Here is a 21746-nt window from a genome sequence, read left to right on the forward strand (position 1 = left end):
TGTTGCCAGGGAAGGCGTGAGGCTCCCAGGAATTAAATCCGCGTCTCTGGTTGGAGCGCGAGCGCCCCTCTGCTGACAGGGTCAAGTTGTCTCTAGATCTGCAGGCTGGTTCTGGAGGCCCTTGGCTGAAAGTTCAGGGCGCAGAAACTCGTGATTTCGTAAAAGTTGGGAGGGGAAAGGCAACATGATGACAAAAGCTGGGGAAGTACTTTAAGCAGGGTGCCTGGCAAAGGCCAGCCTCCGTGAGGAGGTGATGATGGAGCGGACTGGAAGAAAGGAGGAGCCAGACTTGTGGAAGTCTTCCAGAAAGTGCCTTCCAAGCAGAGGGAAGGGCAGCTGTGGGGCCCCTGAGGCAGACCAATCGTGATGTGCTCCAAAGGCAGCAAGAAAAGAGGGTGATGGCGTCTCAGAAGGGGATGTGGGAAATAAGCCCATCGACCAGTCAAAGGACGGCTGTGGGGACTGGGAGCACAGCCAAGGGAGGCCACGCCGCACGTTCTTGCCAGAGGGTGTCTGATGGACAGGCCGGCAGCCCGCGGCTACAGCAGACAATATATCTCCTAGCTCGCCAGCCCCTCCCCTGGCTCCTCATTGGCTGAGCACTGCAGAGGTTACAGCCTTACCGGAAGTCGCCTATGCCCCCGCAAGGCAAAAAGTAGTCTGATTAGAGCAAATGTACATTTCCGGAGGTGACGCAGAGACTTCCAGTCCCTCCTCCCTGTTCTTTGGCGCATGCTCATTGCAAAGCCTGTGAAAATAAGCCCGCAAAGCAGAGAGGGGAAGAGCTAGGAAGAGAAGTCTTAGGGTTTGGGACTCCGTGGGGAGGGGGGGGTGGGGTTTCGTGCATATTTTTAATACGTTGTAAATGGCACAGCTTTTATTTGGTATTTCTGAAAATGAAGCATCTCCCTTACTTCTCACAGAGGACACTGGAGGAAGTGAAGGAGGACAGCTAGGCAGGGACCAGATGCAGATCTCTCAGGACGCCCTCTACCTTCTGATCCCCCTTCTTAACAGGAATCTCTTGTCTGCAATTCCTTATGCAGGCTGGTGGCTAGAGACCTCTCAGTCTAAGGCACAAGGTGGCATCTCTCTGTGAGGTCTACTCACGTCCCCTGGAGGTCCTCGTGTGCAGGACTTAATGCACCATTCTGTCTCATGGCCCCCAACATGAGGTCTGAGAACCCCGTGTGCCTTCTTTGCCCAGATACCCATTTCTTTGCTTCACTGGCAGGACAGATGATTTGGGCTGAGTCAGACAAAGGTCAGACATCAGCCTACTTTGTCCCCAAGCTCCAGGGGACATCTCCTGAGAGGTTGACATGTCCTTGGAGCTTGGAGAGAGAGCACTACCATCTCTCCTGTGTATGAAGGGAGAGTGTCTCTCGTCCTTCCCCCCATGGGGCAGAGTCCTCATAAAAGGACCACAAAGAAAAAAAAAAAGCTCTTATAATCCATTACCTCTCTCAGTCTCTCCAACCTCTTTTAAAGATGTGACAGAGGTGGCCAGTTGGTCACGAGACTTTGCACACCTCGCGTAGGTGATCCAGCAACACAGTGTGGAACATGGGAGTAGCTGACACCAATTAGCTTGAGAAGGCAGCTCACGCCGACCCCGAGATAATTTCATCCCCAAATCTTTTTCCAAGGCTCTAGGGATGTGAATCTGTTGCGAGTTTCAGTACGTGACATTTCATCATGCACTAGACTGAGTGCTCAGGGGGGCGAGACGACAGACATACAGCTTTTTCTTCTTTGATGACTCAAGTAGGTCCTCAACAGATGGTTGGCACACAGTAGGTCCCCAACGGATCTTTGGTGACGAGATAAAGTAATAATACAGTTGCCATAGCTTGGTTCGCTCTAAAGGTAGATGTAGGACACGGGCTTGAATTTCTAGCTTTATCTGGGAGGTATTCCAGGGGGCATGAATGAAGGAGCAGGAGTGGGAGGAGCAGGAAAGTCAGTAGAAGAATGAATTGTCAAGGGCCGCGGAGCTCTGCCCTGTCCAGAACTTTCTGAGGAGTGTGGAGCAGGCTGTCAGAAGTGCCTGCCAGAGCAGTGAACGGTGAACTTGAAGGCAGCGCCTGTTATCCTTATCCCACGGTCCATCTGGGTTGAGGCCTGCCCTTGGATCTTTTACTCCTGACCTTGAATGAGCCCTGCCTGGTGCTGCACAGGCTCCCTGCGGGCATCTCCTGAGGGTCCGAGGAGACCTGGAGTTGACAGCAGAAGGCTTAGCGGCATCTATTGAGGTGCGACGCTGTTTCAGGAGGTGAGTCCTAGCCCGAGGAGCGGCCACCACCCTGAGGCTGCAGGTCAGGGGCCCAGAGGCAGAGGAAAGAAGAGATAAGACAGACTTTGCCAGTTTCATTTACCTCGAGGTTTTAGTTCCTTTAAAAACTTTTTTTCCCCACCCACGAGCCTATTAACGTATTCCAGGTACGAGTGGAATACAAAGTCGGAGAGTTGAATGTGTTTAAGTCCCTCATGTCTGTAACTTGTACTTGCAAAGTTCTGTGCAGAACGGAAAGGGAAAGGAATGAACAGCCACCCTGGAAGGAAGTGAATTAATAGTTGAAGCGTGCACGCCGCCTACAGGTTAACTATGGGGTGGTGGTGGCGGCGGGGGTTGGGGGGGGGGGTATCTGCTCAGCTGGGTGTTGCAGGTGACAGCCTCCTCCTGGATACTCCCCACCCCCAAGTCCCACTCCAGCCGTGGGATTTATGCGGTGCCGGGGCTGACTTTGGGTGCTCTGGCCCAGGCTGAGTGCAGGTGCCCTTGTGACTGTCTGTGCAGCCTGCTGTGCTGAGCCCCCAGGACCTCTGCCGCCTGCAGGGGACGAGGGCAGGTGCACTGGGGGCGGCCTGGGCTGCAGGAACACGGGCGTTCTAGGGCGTGCGGGAAGCACCCAGTCCAGACGTAGTCGGAACCCTGTGCCCTTCCTCCTGACGTCTAGACAGAGGGGATCCAGGGGAGGCCAGGTGGAAAGAACTCTTTCTGTCAACGTGAGGCAGGGAAGGAGAGAGCAAAGAAGGGGCTGTCACCTTAGCGTGTTACATGATGTTCACATCCAGCACTGGCTTGAGCACATCTCGCGTGGAATGTTATGTTTATCTATGAGCCCTCCTAAAACCATTGACCTTTCAGGCCAGAAAGCAGCCCCTAGTTCTCTACGCCGATGAGGGACCCCAGATGTGGCAGGTTCACTGCGGTTCAGGTGACAAGTGGGTGGTCCTGCGGAAAGGTGTAGGACACACGTGGGGAGGAAGCGGCCTGAGGGAACGGTTTTCTCCCGGGGGCTTTCAGACCCGTCAGAGGCGTGGCCACAGCCTAGTAAGCACAGAGCCTGATGCTGTATGCAGAGGTTTTAAAACAAGGTTAACAAATAATAATAAAAATAAACTCAAATAAGGTTAATATCTCCATTTCAAACTTAAAAGCCTTTACAATTATTTTGTTTTTGAATGTCAGTGTAACTCAAGTGGCTCAACATAACTGGGCTTTAATTCACAGGCTTTAAGACATCTTAAAAATGACTTGGCTTGATGGCTGAGAGTGAAAGGGACGGGTGTAAACACACCCACGTCTGTAGCCAGCTAAGGAGGAGAACTGTGCACCCAGCCACTCTAACGGGCGTCGTGAGGGACGCCTGGGTGTCCCAGCCTGACCCCAGGCTCAGGTCACGATCTCACGATTCACGAGATCGAGCCCCGCGTTGGGCTCTGTGCTTACGGAGTGGTACCTGCTTGGTATTCTGTCCCCGGTTCTCTGCCTCTTCCCCGCTCGTGCTCACTGCCTTGCTCTCTCTCTGTCCCTCCCCTTTCCATGCTCTCTCTCTGTCCCTCCCCTTTCCATGCTCGCTCTTTCTCTCCCAAAATAAATAAATAAACATTTAAGAAATAAAAAGTAAATACAGAGCATTATGAACTCAAAGGGTTATGAGATGATGCTCCTGCAAGCCCGAGTACCCTGCCCGCACTGGGTTCCGAACCCCTGTCCGTGGGGTCTGGCAGTGGCAATAGCGATGTGACTCCGGCCGTCCCTGCTGTCCTCCACACTCATCACCAGATCACAGTGTGCGTGGCTGGTAGTGTGTGGTGGGACTGGACGAGCCTTCACCTTCCTGGACGCCCCTTCCCTGGTGAAAAGCCATGACTGCTGTCAGTGCGTTTGGAGAGCATGTCTGTCGCGAGGTTGTTCCTGGGTGCCTGGTTCATTGCATTGATGGGGGTCCCTGTGGTTGGTCGCTTTGAACATCAGACCCGTGAATCAATACTTTCAGATGTAAATTTAATTTTGGTTTGTTCACCTTGCTGATTTTGGAATAAAAACGAACACGGATTTATACGAGGGCCCAAAGTGGACATTTTCTGATACCGACCGCTCTCGCAAGGAGCGGGACCCTGCGGGAACCAGGTTGCACAGAGAGGGCTGACCCTGGGCCTGGGACCGGAAATGGTCCGAGCCTGGGGCATCCTGTTATTTGGAAGTTTCAAAGACGAACGTGTCAAGTCAAAAAGACAAAGGCGCCACGGTGAAGGGTTTCCCGCTGGTCTAAAATGGGGCAATTTAAGCATCAAAAGGATGACTGGGATGGACTGAGGCAGGTCAATGTACAGATTTCATGACTTCGTAAATTCCTAAGACAAAAAATCCTCACCAGACCAACTTTTTATTCTATAAATTGATGCAAGGAAAGTAACATTTTTTTCTTTTGTATGTTTTTTTTTTTCTGTATAAACCTTATGTGAGGGTACACAAATAGTTGATGAGAGAAATCTCTTCTTTGTAGATAAATACAAGCTAATAAGGGGAGAAGGGATGATAGAATTAGGAAATCATGCCCTCCCTCCCTCCCCCCCCCAAACACCTAGTGGAATAACGGATCTAGGCAGCAATCACCAAGAGGACGCTAAAACCGTCCTCTGTTGGCAGACGGATGGATCGGGCTGGTAATACAGGAAGCCGCTGGTCAATTTACTAGGTATCTCTAAGAGGGGACAGCAGGGCATCATATGATACAAAGCAAATGTACCGCCTCTGAAGCAGGCATCCTGAAAAAACTTAAGCAAACTTAAGAATCTAAGCAAAGGGCGCCTGGGTGGCTCCGTCGGTGAAGCGTCAGACTTTGGCTCAGGTCATGATCTCGCGGTTTGTGGGTTCGAGCCCCGCGTCGGGCTCTGTGCTGACAGCTCGGAGCCTGAAGCCTGCTTCAGATTCTGTGTCGCTCCATCTCTCGGCTCCTCCCCTGCTCATGCTCTGTGTCTCTCTGTCTCTCAATAATAAATAAATGTTAATTTAAAAAAATTAAAAAAAAAAAAAGAATCTAAGCAAACCTCTGCCTCTAACATTTAATTTAACAGAAAATACAGCAATTGGAGGAATAAGTTAGCTAACACCAAATCGATAGTGTGGGGCATTTCACAGGGCAAGTGATCTAATTTCTCCAGTAAATTAATGCCATGATAACTAGGTGAGGGGAGGGGGCAGTTACAGCTAGGGGACTTAAGGCTTAGTAATAGAACATCTAAAAGTAATATGTGACCTTTGTCTGGAGCCTGACTCAAACAAGCCAACAGTTAAGAAATAATTTTTGAGACAGCTTAGGAAAGCTAGAATATAGACCAGGTATTAAATGATTGTAGAGAATAATTACTAGTTTGTTAGTTGTAATGATGGTAGATTAGTTAGATAAAAAAAAAGTGTTCATGGGTTGTGGATGTATACTCAGGTTTTTAGGAATAAACTATATGATTTCTGGATTTCTCTACAAGCTTTTCAATAAAAAAAGGAAAAGAAAGGGAATGAATAGATGAAACATGATTGGAAAATTTTGGTAATTTTTCATGCTGAATAAGAAGACTCACATGCATTCATTACATTGTTCTTTCTATGTTTTCTTTTTGTGTGTTCAAAGTTTTCCATCATAAAAGTAAAAAATGGTAGTTATTGGGACGCCTGGGTGGCTCAGTCGGTTAAGCGTCTGACTCTTGATGTCGGCTCGGGTCATGGTCTCACGTTTCATGGGGTCAAGCCCCATGTCAGGCTCTTTGCCAACAGCGTGGAACCTGCTTGCCATTCTCTCTCTCTCTCTCTCTCTCTCTCTCTCTCTCTCTCTCCCGCTCTCCCTCTCTCCCTCTCTCTCTGCCCCTCCCCTGCTCATGTGCGGGCGCTCTCTCTCTCTCTCTCTCTCTCTCTCTAATAAATGAACATTAAAAAAATAGGGTTATTAAGAGAAATTGTTTCTTGCAAATATCAGAGTATGAACTAGATGCCAGGGGATGGGGACAGAAAAGCTTGTTTTCATCTCAAATGGGATTACACATATATTAAGGGAAAATGCCCTAAAAATTTTTTTTAATGTTTATTTTTGAGAGAGAGAGTGAGAACTAGCAGGGGAGGGGCAGGGGGGGTGACAGAGAATCTCAAGCAGGCTCTATGCTGACAGCAGAGATGTGGGGCTCAAACCCACGAACTGTGAGATCATGACCTGAGCCAAAGTTGGACACCCAACCGACTGAGCCACCCAGGTGCCCCCAGGGTGAAATGTCTTATGATGGAGTCCCACAGCCAAAGAACACCAACTCGAAGTTAGGCTTACCGACTGTTGAGGCAAGGGAGACAGGTCCCCAGGGGAACCGAAGGGAGGGGTGGCCTGGTGGTCAGAGGATTTGGGGAAGGGTGGGCTGGGGTAAGACTGAATGAAGCTGCGTTGGGGACACTCATGTAGACCAGGTTTGGCTGTAAAAGGGTTGACGTTGGGCCTGACCCGAGAAGCCGACTCAGGATCCTCAAAGGGAAGATAAATGGGAGGTGGTGCCCAAACCCGCCTCTGCTGGGGTTCTGTACCAAGTTGGAAATGGAGGCTACGTCTTTGTGTCGAAATCACCCGTGGGATTCTGATGTGGCTCAGGATCCTGCAGGCAATAAAGGAACGTTCCGCTCTTGTCGACACGGTTCCAAACAGCAGGTTTTACAGAGTGAGGATTCGCGGCCCAGGGTCCTTGATGCTCATTAACCAAAGCGGCTGCCACAGGTTCACGGTGGCGCGCAGTCACGTCCCTCCTCCAGAGCGTTCCTGACGTGCACCCTGGACGTGCACCCTCGCCGCTAGTCGCAACAACGAAGGTGAATTAGGAATGCAACATTAACACATGGCCGGGCCCCCGAGTCTTTCTGAGCATTTACTGCTTTCCAGGTACTGGCCAGACACTTGACAAGGTGTTTCTCATTCCACCATCCTGCACGGAGACTCCTAAGGGTCCGGGCATGTCTCCAGTTTGGGGAAATCTCGGCTTCTGGAGGCTAACTCACCTAGCTGGCCACCACTGAGCCCAGATCCCCTCACTGCACTTGAACACGAAGTCTTCCGGTGGGTGCAGAGTTTTTAGAGGGAACCGAGGGCTTCCTTGCTCTCTCAGAACTCTATCAAAAATACACCGAGTGCTGTTCCTTCCTCTTTTTCCTTCCACCTAACAGACGTTTACCAAGCCTCCACACACACCCGGCCGTGGGAGGGTGGGCAGACGGGGTCCTGGGTCTCCAAGGAGCTGCTACTCCAGCCGGCATCTTCTTACCAGCGTCCTGCCGACCCTCCACGTTGGGTAGGGTCAGGAGACCTGCATTCCTTCTTTAGAGGAAGGTAAGGAGGGCCACCTGTCACCTCACGCCCCCGCAGCTCCTGCCTCCCCGCCCCACGTACACGCCAGCACAGGATCCATTCTCCAGAAATCTCCTTTCTGAACTGCGCAACCCAATGAATATCGCAAGCTTTGCTGCCCCCTAGAGGTGGGTCTGAAGAATATCACCTTGGTGCTGGTGGGGTGGGGGGGAAGCTTGCAAGTGGACCAATTTTTTACCCGTTTTTGTTTCTTTTTTAAAAATTTCCTTTGCTCTTACTTTCGAAAAGCTACAGCAAGATATTGAAAGATGTCACCAGGGCGCCTGGGTGGCTTGGTCGGCTAAGTGTCCGAATCTTGCATGATCTCAGGTTTCATGAGTTTGAGTCCTGAGTTGGGCTCTGCATGGACAGAGTGGAGCCTGCTGGGGATTCTGTCTCTCCTTCTCTCTGCCTCTCTCACTCTCTGTCTCTCTCTCAAGATAAACTTAAAACAACAACAACAGGGCGCCTGGGTGGCTCAGTCGGTTACGCGTCCGATTTCAGCTCAGGCCATGATCTCACAGTTCGTGAGTTCGAGCCCCGCGTCGGGCTCTGTGCTGACGGCTCAGAGCCTGGAGCCTGCTTCAGATTCTGTGTCTCCCTCTCTCTCTGCTCTTCCCCCTCTCATGCTCTGTCTCTCTCTCAAAAATAAATAAACATAAAAAAAATTAAAAAACAACAACAAAAGAGATACCATCAATGTATTGTCGCAAGAGCTATGAGACTGGATAAGTCATTCCAACAATACCATCACTTTTGCTTCTGTGGGTAAACATCACAACTCAGAGGACTGAGGGTTCTGATGATAAGGACTTAGTTTTTAATCTTAACAGGATTCGTCAAATTCACTCCACTTGGCGAAACCAGAAATCTTGTATCTATTAGCCTAGATGATCTTCATGACAAACATGTACATTTCAGCATTAAAATTTGCTTTAATTTTTTAAATTATTTTTAAAAAATATTTTAAGTTTATTTTTATTTGAGAGAGAGAGCAAGCAGAAGAGGGACAGAGAGAGAGAAGGAATCCCAAGCAGGCTCTGCGCTGCCAGCAAAGAGTCCGATGTGGGGCTCGAGCTCATGAACCATGAGATCATGACCTGAGCTGAAGTCAAGAGTCCGAAGTTTAACTGACTGAGGCACCCAGGGGCCCCGGAATTAAAATTTGCTTTAAAACCAAGTGTCAGTCAGTTCGGCCTCCTCTGGTGAGACTGCTGGGTGCTTTGTGGCCCTGCCGTGCCCGGAATGTTCTCCGCTGCACAGACCCACCTCCCTGTCGCCTAGCCTTCAGCTCACAGAACCTCTCACTCCCCAGGCAGGCCTGGGATGTTCTCCATTCTGAGTCTGCACATCAGGGGGCCAGCGGGCTCCCCACTGTAATCATCTGGTCACTAATTTGCCTCACTCAATCCCCCCACCCCTCAGGCCTGGGCCCTGTTCCGCTTCCCTAGGCAGCCACCTTCAGGATGCCCCACTCCGGGGGAGCACTTTCATAAATGTCTGGTGAACCCACAAAGGGCAGGGAGAGACAAATGAGACTAGGAGGGAACTGTAGGCACAGGGGAAGGGGGATCGGGTTCTGGTTGGAGGAAGGATGGTCACGATGGGGGAGGAGTTAGACCCACAGCAGAGGTGGAGGAAACAAATTCTAGGCGGTACTTTTTCTCCATAGCGTTTAGAGCAGACCGTCCCCACGTGTTTGTGTGGCTGTTCGTGACCCTCTTCTCCCACCACATCTCAGGCTGTTTCACGCCCAAGGATGAGTCACGGGGAGAGGCGAGCAGGGCAGTGGGACTGGCCTGGAGGCTGGGGAGGGAGCCGCAAGGTCGAGTGGGCACAGGACCGAGCAGCCTCCAGGCACCTGTCCCTGCCCCGGCTTTGCCGCTGTGGTTTTCCTTCTCTGCAGTCAGAGGCACGCACTCCACCGGCTGCAGACTGTGGGCTGACTCTGCTCTGGGTACTTTCCCAAGTGGCTTATGTATTTTAACTAATTCTCATTTCGACCTGTTGTGGGTTGAATCCTGAAGCCGATCCCAATGCCTGTGAATATAACCTTATTTGGAAATAGGGTCTTCCCAGAGTCAGTCAAGACAAGATGAGGTCGTTAGGGTGGGCCCCAATCCCATATGGCTTGAGTCCTTGGAAAAAGGGGAATTTGGGCACAGAAATGCATACACAGGGAGACGAGCATGTATAGACAGACACACACACCCACACACACACACGCGCGCGCAAGGACGACAGCCATGTGAACACGGAGACAGACTGGACTGAACTTGCCGCACACCAGGGAAGCCCAGGCCTCCAGAAGCTGGAAGAAGCAAGGACAGACCCTCCCCTGGGGCCCGCCCAAGGGGCGCAGCCCTGCGGACTCAGTGACTGCGGACTCCAGGGCCCCAGAGCCACGAGAAAATAAACTTGTGTTGTGTGGCACTTAGTTGTGGCCGCCCTAGGAAACTTTTCAGAAGCCCTTCGTTACTGATGAGGATTCGGGTGGAAGGGAGGCCCAAGGTCATCAGGCAGCAAGAGGAAAAGCTGGAACTCAAACCCGGGCTGGGTTCTTTGCGGCTGTGCTCTTACTGCTTCTCAAGACCAGACTCGAATCTTCACCTGTCACTTGTGATGCCTGACAGGGGTGGGACGGCCCTCAAGCCGGCTGAGCTGGCCCCATAACCTACCAATGGGAACCACACCCGACTCAGAAGGCCAGGGACCCACAGGAGTGTGGGCTGCAGTGCTCAGCGCAGGTGCGCTGTCTGAGCACGGGATAGCAGCGGCTCCCTGTCTGAGCTCTCTCTGCTCCACCAGCCGGCCTCCATGTCCTCTTTTCCCCCAACACTTTAACCTGACCCCAGTGGGACGGGACGGGACGGGACAGGAGGAGGACGCATCTGCACTCAATGGGAGACAACACGATTGATTCCGGATTCAAAATTCAGAAGCTTCTCCCTCCAATCAAATGCCCCTCCCGAAACCCTGCCTAAAGAAGTGATCTTTGGGGCGTCTGGGTGGCTCGGTCGGTTAAGGGTCAGACTTTGGCTCAGGTCATGATCTCGCGTTTCATGTGTTCGAGCCCCACGTTGGGCTCTGTGCTGACAGCTCGGAGCCTGGAGCCTGCTTCGGATTCTGTGTCTCCCCCTCTCTCTGCCCCACCCCTGCTTGTTCTCTCTCTCTGTCTCTCAAAAATTGAGTAAATGTTAAAAAAAATTTTTTTAAAGAAATGACCTTTTATGTCTTTATCCCTTAAAAAGAACCAAACGGCTCCCATTCCAATGGAAACCATTTTCTTCATAACTACGGGGTTATTTCTGCATAATTCTGTAATTACATATGTTATATCCATAATCCTCTTTTTCATTATTCCTTCTCTTACCACGAGACTGCCTCTAACAAAGGAACAGGAGACAAACTTTCATCCTTATATTTGTTACAAGTGTTAACAAAGATCTTGAAAGAAAATATTTTCAGTTAGCGGCTATTGCAAAACAAAGATTTAAAAATAAGCACACCTGGGATGCCTGAGTCAGTTGAGCGTCAGCGTCTTGATTTTGGCTCAGGTCATGATCCCAGGGTCACAGGATAGAGCCCGGAGTCGGGCTTCATGCTGGGTGTGGAGCCTGCCTGGGATTCTCTCTCCCACTGCCCCTTACCCCTTCCTGCACGCACACACACACGCCCTCCCTAGAATACAAAACAAAAATAATACTCATTACATTTCTTTATTGTACTTGATCAATTGCTTTGTGTATAAAAGTATAATACTAGTATTAAATAAAAATAAAAATAAAAATTTATTTTAAATTTACCACTGGTGAGCGTATACACAGTATAAGGAAAACCACAGACCCTTTCCGGATCACGGCCAACTCACAACTTCCATCCTTTTACATCCTTCTTTGTACTGAGTCCCAAGAAAACACAAGTTGGTTCACCGAGTCCTGAAGCCAGTATTCCTTCTTGTTACCAACGAACGCCCACGTTGTGAGGAAATAGTTTTCTCTGCAAATATTCCACCAATTCAACTCTTGATTTTAGCATCTCAATCTCATAATAGGGGATCTGTAAAGGGAGGGAAATAGAATACATCACACAATCCGTCATGTTCTGAAGTCACCCTGGTGTTTCGGTCCCTCGAACCCTCCGCCACGGCTCCTGGAGGGCAGAGCTCACAGCTGCTCGGCGGGTCTCCCCAGTGCTTGCGAGGGTGCCCGGCACCCAGTGCGACTCAGCAAACAAGCCGCAGAACACGCAGAGAGAACGGGCGTCTCGCGTGGAGAGAGGCTCACATTTCGGGTCAGGGCGGAAGGGGAGCCCGAGCCAGAATTTGGATGCGCAGAGTGGCGAGACCAGTCCTCTGCGGGAAGCAGCGGGGCCAAAGGGAGAGAGGCAAGAGAGCGGAGGGGGGCAGGGGTGCGGAAGAGACCCCTGAGCACGGGCCGACCGTGGGGGGTCTTGGATGCCCAGATGCAGATGGGTTTCCACTTCATCTAGTAAGCAGTAAAGGAACAGTAAAGGTTTCTCAATACACACAGGCATGTCAGTTTCAGGAGCGTTAATCTGGGGATGTAGGTAAACTATGGAGTGGAAAAAAGTAAGCAGATGGGACGGCAGAGAGCAGACCAGCAGACTGGGAACACACAGTCTGGGAAGCTCCATGAACATTCGCTGCTGACTCCGCACAGACCGCCTCGCTAAGAGATCGACAAGACAAACACAAATAAGGGCTGAAGCTTAAAAGTACGATGATGATCCTGGTTTTAACGGGGTCATCTTGGCTATTTCTATTCATTCAATCAGAGGGACATTAAAGCAAAACGGGTGCCCTAATAATTCAGTAATTCTAGAAGCAGAGGTTAGTATAGCTTAGAAAGGGTATACGGATGCCGCACTTGAGAAAACCGTGGGTCTGAATATTCTGTATTTCAAAATATAAATACAGGGATTTTTTTTTTTTTTTTAACTGGGAAAATAATGCTCAAAGTTGGCCTTTAAACTAGATGTAAGATGCGTGGTCCACTGGGCTGCCAGACCACCTAGCCCTCTGGAGAAAGCACATCTAAATTAGAAGTTGCTTTGGGGGAGAAGAAAACGGGTGAATTCCTACCTGAACAACTTGATAACCAAGCAGGCGCAGGTGTCTCTGTTTAATAGCTTCCTTTCCCAGTAAGTGTCTGCTATTCAGAGAAAATCTTTTTGGATCATCAATGCATAGTGCTAACCTGAAAAATCGGACGGAGAAACTTAGTTCTTAAAACAATCCAAAATATTTATACATTTTTCGTGGAAAGTGTTTATTTGGGATTCGGCTATTCCTGTGTGTCAATGTTATTTTCACATAAATCATGAGTGTGCCATTCTTTAATATGCTGAGAAAGCAATCTTATTAATATTAATGTTTCTGTTACAAGGAATTTCCAAAATTGGGATGCTGTTCAGTAGTGTCTTTACTTCTAGAAACATGTCTATTTTCCTACCATGTTTTTAATGCTTTATTTATTTATTTGGGGGGGGGGGGCGGGACAGAGAGGGAGAGAGAGAGACAGTCCCAAGTAGGCTTTGCACTGACAGCAAAGAGCTCAGTGTGGGGCTTGAACCCAGGAACTGTGAGATCATGACCTGAGCCAAAATCAAGAGTCGGATGCTTAACCCACTGAGCCACTCCTGTTTTCCCACCTTCTTAAGAAAATACCATCGAGGGGGCGCCTGGGTGGCTCAGTCGGTTGAGCGTCCGACTTTGGCTCAGTTCATGATATGCGGTGAGTCTGAGCCCGCGTCAGGCTCTGTGCTGACAGCTCAGAGCTTGGAGCCTGCTTCAGATTCTGTGTCTCCCTCTCTCTCTGCCCCTCCCCTGCTCATGCCCTGTCTCTCTGTCAAAAATAGTAAACATTAAAAAAAAAAAAAAGAAAACACCATCGATTATTAATCCCGACAAGTTTTGTAACATAAAAACCGCACCAGCTTTCTTTACCTTTTATGCACATCTTCATCAATCGTAAATGGCAATACTAATCCTTCTTCGTCTAATTTAATTTCCACATCTGGTGAGAGAAGAAAGGAAACATTCTCGGTGTGATACCCTCACAAACACTACGTTCCTTTCCTCCTCCTCCTTCTGTTCTGAATTCTCCCACACTGCAATTTACCAGCTGCGCTGGAGGCTGCGAAGAAATGACCACACCAGACCATGGTGAGAATTTTAACTTAACCAGCTCTACCATCAACCAAGTCAGCCTTAATTTCAGAAGGCTCAGCCACTAAATCAAGGTGCCGGGTGTGATAAGAACTGCACGTACTTCCTCTCTCTCCTTGAGGTGAGTATTGGGAACCCTTCACCCCAGACAGGAAGCAAAGCCAGACTGTGGCCTATACAAGTCGCAACTTTCATCACGGAATCTCCCAGAGTCTCCAGGGTAGGCAAAGCCTCCTGCACTCCACTCCGTGGTCGCTGGGCACGGCCGACCCCCACTTCCTCCCCTCTGATGTCCTGCTATTCTCTTTGTGAAAAGAGCCCCTAAAGGAGGAGGGAGGTGAGCTACGACGTCCTGAAGCCTATAAAACACTACCTCCTCGGAGCTGATTTTCTTGTAGTCATTCATTTAAAACACTGTTAAGGGCAGAAGGACGTGAACTCTCCCGTCAGCCCCACCCAACAGAACTTTCCGCCGTGATCACATGTTTGCGCCTTTGCTGTTCCAGCATGCCTGCCACCAGCCACCTGTGGTTCTGAGCCCTTGACATGTGGCCAGGGCAACCAAGGAACTGAACTTTGGTTGGTTTTTAAACTTTAACTAACGTAAATTTAAGTAGTCACAGGTACTCCTGGCTAGGGCGTCGGACAGCACTGACCTAGAGTGGCACAGCAATTATACTGGCTAATGATGACCCAGCACCTGCTATGCTCTGGGTATCACTCACTTAGTGCTTAAGCAAGTCTGGGTCACTATTCTTCGTACTCTCATTTTACAGAAAAGGAGCAAGTGGAAAGAGATTACTCTGCCCAAAGACATTCCCCTACCACGTGGCTAACAGGTGGGACTCCCCCCACGCATCTGGACTCCACGGCCCACGGTTCCAATTTGCCTTCCGGGAAGGGCCAACTCCGTTTTATATTTCCTGACCTTCCAGTGGCTGCGAAGTCCTGCATATTCCCAAAGAGGACAGCAAGCTGAGCCTGGTAAAGGAGACTCCCAAGTACTTACCTATTGTATAACAATAGGGCGTTAACACTTTTGAAGCAAAATACATTCTTGCACCCAGAAGGTCAATCAGTCCAATCCTCACAGATTTGTAAAGCTGAAAATCCAGGGGCGTCTCCAGAGAACAGCACGGAGTAAGAAATGACCTCACTTGATATTTAGGAAGAAGTTTCCGACCCTGAAAATTGTATGTTTAAACATGAGAAAGGAAGATATGATCCAAAACCAGAAAATAAAACAAGGTTACCTGCGAATAAGTCTGATCAATATTACTCTATAAGCAGGATACTTTTCCAGATTAAGGACAAATACCTTCCTCAAAATGACAACAGAAAAATATTCTTGCGATAGCTCAAATCCAATAGTTCGATAGATCTTTTAAATGTGTGGGGTTTTTTTTCAGGCTCTGGGCTGATGGCTCGGAGCCTGGAGCCTGTTTCCGATTCTGTGTCTCCCTCTCTCTCTGCCCCTCCCCCGTTCATGCTCTGTCTCTCTCTGTCCCAAAAATAAATAAAAAACGTTGAAAAAAAAAAAAATTTTAAAAAATAAATGTGTGGGGTTTTTTTTAACATTTATTTATTTTTGAGAGACAGAGACAGAGCATGAGGGGGGAGGGGCAGAGAGAGAGGGAGACACAGAATCCGAAGCAGGCTCCAGGCTCTGAGCTGTCAGCACAGAGCCCGATGCGGGGCTCGAACTCATGAACCATGAGATCATGACCTGAGCCAAAGTTGGACGCTTAACCAACTGAGCCACCCGGGCGCTCCTATATGTGTTTCAAAAGTAGTCCGTGGTCATAGAAAGAAAGAAAGGAAGGAAGAGAGGGAGGGAGGAAGGGAGGAAACAACAGTGCTCTTGCAGCTCAAGAAACATCTCTTTGGAACTCTTAGAATTGCTTTAAGGGCCTTAAGGACACTCATGTTTTTAACAGAGGACAATGTGATAAGGGTGACATTTCAATTTACCAGGAGAAGGAGAGCTACGTAATAAATGGTACAGCCGGTAATCCATCCAGAAAATAACCAAGTGAAAGTTCTAGCACATGTTGAGGACTGCCATAAATTCCAGGTGGGTTAAAGTGCTATAAATACAGTAAGGGAAAGGAGCATTTTTAAAAATTTAGTAAAATATGTGTATTACCTTAGGAGTGGTAAAATATTCTAGAGAGAGGAAACCCAGAAACCATAAAAGATGGACACATTTGACTATAGACAACTTGAAAATTTCTGTCGAGCAAACAGAGATCATAAACAATATTAAGCTACAAGCCCCCCTCCCCCAAATGAAGAACAAAAACTAGGACCAAGTATGTGCAACATACATAGGAGCTAATATCTCTATCTCACAATGTGTTCTAGGACAAAAAAAAAAAAAAAAGAGAAAGAAAAAAGACAACCAATAGGAATCTGAGTCAGGAGGTAATGAGGTAATTCACAGCAAATCGACCAATAAGCATTGTGAAAATATGCTCAGCTCGTTAAGATGCAATTTAAACATGTGACACGGCACTTTTCCACGGAGTCAAATGACAATGATTCAAGGGACTAACCACGCTCGGCAACAGAAATGATAGGTAAAGGGACATCTCCAACTATCAGGGGAAACACATCTGCCAGTAGTCCAGAATCTAGTCCGCAGTCTAGTCTCTAGATTGAAAAACAAAAAGAATGCACTTAATCTTCATGCATTGCCCTCGAGGAACGTCCATGGTAGACTGGGCATATTAGAGCCAACTGTCCTCGGGAGAGCCCCGTTCCAAGGAAAGAGAGAAACAGGAATGTTCATGTATTTGTGCACCTTTGTACATAAAACTGCTAACACCACTCCTTCAGGGATGGAAGGAAGCTGAGGTAAGTAGCATTTACTTTTCTGTGCCTCACTACTGTTAAAGCTGTTTTGTTTTTTTAAGTAGGGTCCACGCCCAACATGGGGCTTGAACTCACAACGCTGAGATCAAGAGTCCTATGCTCTACTGACTGAGCCAGCCAGGAGTCCCTGTCGAAGCTGTTTTAAAGAAGAAAATAGGAGTGCCTTTCCATTCTTCCTTCTTAATCTAAAATGAGCTGCCTTTTTTTTTTTTTTTTTTTTTTTTAATGTTTGGTTTGAGAGAGAGAGAGCCTGTGCTCATGAGCAGTAGTGGGGTGGAGAGAGAGAATCCCAAGCAGGTTTCACGCTGTCAGCGCAGAGCCCGATAATGTGGGGCTCGAACTCACAAACTGGGAGATCATGACCTGAACCAAAATCAAGAGTCGGATGCTCAACCGACTGAGCCACCCAGGCGCCCTGAAAATGAGCTAGTCTTAAATGTGATTCAGTCTAGGGAGGGATGAGCAAGTCTGGAGAGGCCATGTGTGATCTTAAACAAGGTGCTGGATTAAGTTACAAGAACGAATCTCCGGGGTACTAGACAGGAAGCACCAACTCCACCTATCAGGTGAGAGTGAAACTTCTGGCTTGGCGTAGAAATGTACTTGAAACAGTTTAGGATTTGCTCAGGCCTGACCGAATGAGGGATTCACCTTTACTATCTAACAGCTGTGGGGAGTGCAAGCCTTTCGAGGCCCTCAGAGCGCATCCAGGACGCTCTGACTCATGTGCCTGCAGCACCCCACAGAACCTTCCAAGAAACCTTACGCAACTGGAAATGGGTACTTCCAACACAAGAGAACAGGTATGGGGCCAATTTATCAAAGAGAAGGCTACCTAGTGGGAAAGTAAGTTGGAATGAATGAAAGCTCTGCTTTCTGATGAGGTTACTGAGACAGATCAAAAGAGGAAAAACTTAAAAGATGGGGAGGGAGACACAAAAGAAAGCCGCCCCCACAGGGAAATAAGGTTAAGAGGACCCCTGCTTTTACCTTATAGAAAGGGCATTCTAGCACCGAGGTTAGGAACAGTTGGGTCAGCTGTGCGAGGCTCAGTCTGTCCACGGACGATTCTTCCCCTGAAACGAGAAGCATTCCAGTTGTAGGTAAGTTTGAATTTGGTTTGTGAAGGAACATCACGAATGGACGATGTACACTAACCACTCTGGAAGTAACGTACTATTAAATGGCACTCGGGAGGGGCGTCTGGGTGGCTCAGTCCATTGAGCGTCCGACGGCGGCTCAGGTCGTGATCTCGCGGTCTGTGGGTTCGAGCCTGCATCGGGCTCTGTGCTGACAGCTCGGAGCCCGGAGCCTGCTTCGGATTCTGTGCCTCCCTCTCTCTCTGCCCCTCCCCGACTCATGCTCTGTCTCTGTCTCAGAAATAAATAAACATTAAACAATTTTTTTTAAATAAATAAAATAAATGGCACTCGGGGAAGAACTTGTCAGAGTTAACCATGCCTTCTGCCTTGCCATCAAATGCCATCTCATTTAAACTTTTTTGTTTTAAGTTTTATTTGAGAGAAAGAGAGAGAGCATGAGAAGGGGAGCGGCAGAGAGAGGGAGACACAGAATCCGAAGCAGGCTCCAGGCTCTGAGCTGTCAGCACAGAGCCCGATGCGGGGTTCGAACTCACAAACCGTGAGATCATGACCTCAGCCAAAGTTAACAGTCGGATGCTCAACTGAATGAGCTCCCCAGGTACCCTGATGCTATCTCATTTGAACTTCTGAGGAATTCAAGCTATAATGAAAAGTCAACAGATATGTTAAAATTAGAATTTCCTTTAGCAGTGGAGACAGACATCTGATGTTACTTGGGTGGCCTTGAAGATGACCCACACCCTTTCTGAACAGGGGAGTCTACAGTTGCTGTTGTGGCTTCTGACATATTGGCATGACTATCACCCATGCCACACCCTGTCCCCTCGAGACTCAGTTCAGCAGTCCGTGCACCCGGAATGGTTTTCTCTGTGCAGTGTCCATCATTCTTTAACTCCGTATTTACACTGGCATCTGAAACTTCACGTCTTCTTTAGGTTATTATGGGAGAGAAATCAAAGGCACCGCACGGCTCAGGCTAAGAGGTAGATGTGCGACTTGAAAACATCACGCACGCATTCAAGGGTTAATTTTTCCACTCTCCAAGTTATAACCAACTCACCTTGCAGCTGCTGAAGAAAATAAGGGCTGAATATTTTTGCCATAAAGTTGACCGGATGGCATTCGACGAGTGAACACGAATGGAGAATTTTCAATAACGTTTTGGGTGGAAAATAATCGAAACGAGTGAGTAACAGGTTTTCTAGCTTTCTAAATAAAGCAGAGGCGTTCGGTGGCAAATAATTGAGTTTTCCAAACGGTTCAATTAACTCGGAAACCTGACGAGGTGAAAATTTCTCTGACTGGCCAACAAAAGTTTCCGCCACTGCATCGAAGATGGGTTTTGAAAGAATCCGTTTCCTGCCGCAGTACTCCATGACTGTGCTGATGACCTCAGGATCCAAAGTGAGACACAGTGAGGCCACGTGTTGCTCCAGGGCTGTTGTAAAAAATCGGTCATTGTGCCCAAAGTATATGAAAGCCTCCAGGACTTTTCTGAGCTCTTCATGAGTAAAATGAGGGATATGCCTCACAGCGTATTTTCCCAATTTTATAACCAGAGGAAGTGCTTGAGTTTGATCAAGAGCCACTAGGGCAGTGAGCATTTGACTCATCAGCGTAGGACTCAAGTTGGAAACGACCGACAGGGAAAAGCTGTTTATCTTGTTTAGAAACGCTTGGTGTCGGTCCACTTTTTCCGCACATGCCTGCAGTATTCTATAAAGGGCCACAATATCCTCAGGGGCAAATGTTTCCAATTTTTCCCCTTGCAGCTGATATACAATCAGTTCTAGTGTCTCCCCGCCTGGACCCTGCAGTCTAATCAGACTTTCCCCAAGGATACAGAGACTGCGGACTTCCAGGCCGCCTCTTTTGACACGATGGCGGCTTTCTGCCACCAGGTTTAGTAACAAGTTACTCTGAGGGTCCACGTACAACAGACTCAGAGCTTGCAAAGCAGTCACCAAAGCAGTGTCCGACAGACTCGGGGATTCCTGCTCAAACCGAACGCATAAAGCTTGAAAGACACCATTCTCTAGTATTCCTTTTGGCAGCCTGTGATTGCCATCTTTTTTTTCCACTTCACAGATCCGTTGCAAGGCTCCTGCTGCCAGGCTATCAGGCAAAGGTTGCAGCGTGCCTATAAAACGTAACACGTCTTCTGAGGAATCCAAGTCGTTGAGTCTCCCGTAAAACATCTGTTCATCCAGGCTTTTAGGATTTTGTTCAGGCCCAGCCCACTCATGTGCTTGAGAGAACACTGGCTCACCAAGTGGATGCAGGGCGTCTCCGTTGTCCGAGTGGAACTTTTTACAACAGGCATGATGGAACCTGACCTTGCAAGGCTCGGGTTGTAGCGAAGGGAACCACGGACACAGACGCCCCTTGACCATCTTGCGAACATGGTTTACGGGGTGATTTTTCAGAGCGGCCAGCGCTCCATGTATCCGAAAATCGGATAAATGGTAAAGGTTCCTCCGCAAGGTAATCAAAGCCATGCCATCAGATTCTCAACTCCTCTTGACTTGTAACTAAAGAAAATAAAGAAAACACGGTCAAACATACTGAGAACGTGACTCGCTCAACAACATGAATGCTTCTGAAACTGAGGATGAGTACTCATAAGAAACGACACACAAAAGTTTCCCACTGCAACACAAGCACCCCGAGATCAGTCGCAGCATCCCACAGCTTAGAAACGTGGCTGGCACCCAACGATGATAATCGCTATGGTTTCTATGCAATGTTGTGCCCCCTAGAGCTTAGCCCTCACAACAGCTCAATGAATGAAGTACTTCTGGTGTCATTTTATAGTCGAGGAAACCGATGCCCTCGGTTTTCTGTCCAGCTTCCAAGCTGGACACAGTAAGTGGCGGTGCTGGGATTCCCCTGGGGCAGTCCAGATCCGAAACACGCCTCCTACATGTTACGTGTTGGGTCGACGGAAGGCACTGCGTTTGGTTAAACTGACTCAAAAGGAGCAACGGGTTAAAAATGGCCAAAATTCGTATAGGTCCACGCAAAGCAAAGGTCAAAACCACGTTTAAGAAGCCCTGAGGCGTTGGTTTCTGCTCGGAGTAAAGACCTGGCCAGTGGTAAGGAAGAAAAGGATCTAGCTTGGCAAAGAGGGAAAATGTAGGATTTAAAAGAAGATAAAGGAGGCGGGCGTGTAAAGGAAGAAGGTGGGCGGTCCGTCCAGATCTAAACACCCCGTGTGAGATTTGGGAACAGAAGTGCGCGCGCCAGAGGGGACGGGGCGCCCCGGGGACCCGGTCCTCCTTGGAATGAAAGGAACCCCGCCGGGCGTCCCCAAACCCGACGTCTAGCGGACCTTCGATAAAGCACCGGGAGGGAGGCGGCGGCGGCTGGAGAGCAGCGGAGGGGCCCGGGAAGTACCGACAGCTCAGCTATGCCGCGGGCCCATGCACGCCGGGCCGGGACACCTACCACGCTGGGACATCTACTGCGCTCACACCGCGGGAGGTCGTGCAGCAGCGAGGACCCTGGAACCTCGTGGGCCTCCGTACGCGCCTTCCAAAGCGCCGGGCAGCGGGCGCATGCGCGGGGACGGAGGCCACGCCCCGCGTCCGGAGCCCTGTGACTGGCACAGTTCCTTCCCGAGCTCATTGGTCCCCGGCGCTGACAAGAGTGCGCAGGCGCCCGCTCTCCCCGTGGGTCTCCGGCCGGTCACCCTTAGGTGAGCGTCTGGCGGTGGCTGTTTCCTAAGTGAGCAACCCGTCCTGCTCGAGCCTGGGGGACGCGCCCCAGGGTGGGCAAGGGCAGCGGCTTCTGCGCCCCCACGTCCCTCCCCCGGCCGGGCTGGGCGCTCGCGGGTCGGTCAGGAGCTCGGCCCCGCAGGGCAGAGAGCGGAAGGCGGGCTGCCCGGAGGCCGGTGCTCGGGGGACTGCGGCCGCC

The 21746-nt window shown here is 49.4% G+C and overlaps 2 protein-coding genes across 5 annotated transcripts in view; one reads left to right on the top strand and one right to left on the bottom strand.

Moving 5' to 3' along the window:
• Positions 1-11431: 11431 nt before the first annotated feature.
• Positions 11432-21379, bottom strand: FASTKD3 (FAST kinase domains 3). 2 transcript variants are annotated; one of them, XM_019450813.2, is made up of 7 exons: positions 21279-21379; positions 18892-20362; positions 17719-17804; positions 14864-15038; positions 13633-13702; positions 12769-12883; positions 11432-11723 (listed from the first exon to the last, which is right to left on the bottom strand). In XM_019450813.2, the coding sequence occupies exons 2-7, from the start codon at positions 20327-20329 to the stop codon at positions 11625-11627; spliced, it is 1983 nt and encodes a 660-aa protein (XP_019306358.2). In that variant the 5' UTR covers positions 20330-20362; positions 21279-21379; the 3' UTR covers positions 11432-11624. The 2 variants fall into 2 exon arrangements, 1 of the variants encoding a protein (XP_019306358.2); XR_002080300.2 differs by lacking the exon at positions 11432-11723 and having other exon boundaries at positions 12831-12883; positions 13633-13822.
• The window catches only part of MTRR (5-methyltetrahydrofolate-homocysteine methyltransferase reductase), a 32618-nt gene continuing 32181 nt past the window's right edge, over positions 21310-21746 (top strand). The window contains exon 1 of one of the 3 annotated variants that reach the window (XM_053906874.1): positions 21310-21528. The gene's annotated coding sequence lies outside the window, so the exon portion shown is untranslated. The remainder of the gene's footprint in view (positions 21529-21746) is intronic. The other 2 variants (XM_053906872.1, XM_019450812.2) reach the window with 2 other exon arrangements.

The sequence above is a fragment of the Panthera pardus genome, unplaced genomic scaffold (assembly GCF_024362965.1).
Source record: "Panthera pardus isolate Hobbes unplaced genomic scaffold, ASM2436296v1 HiC_scaffold_2, whole genome shotgun sequence".
NCBI lineage: Eukaryota > Metazoa > Chordata > Mammalia > Carnivora > Felidae > Panthera > Panthera pardus.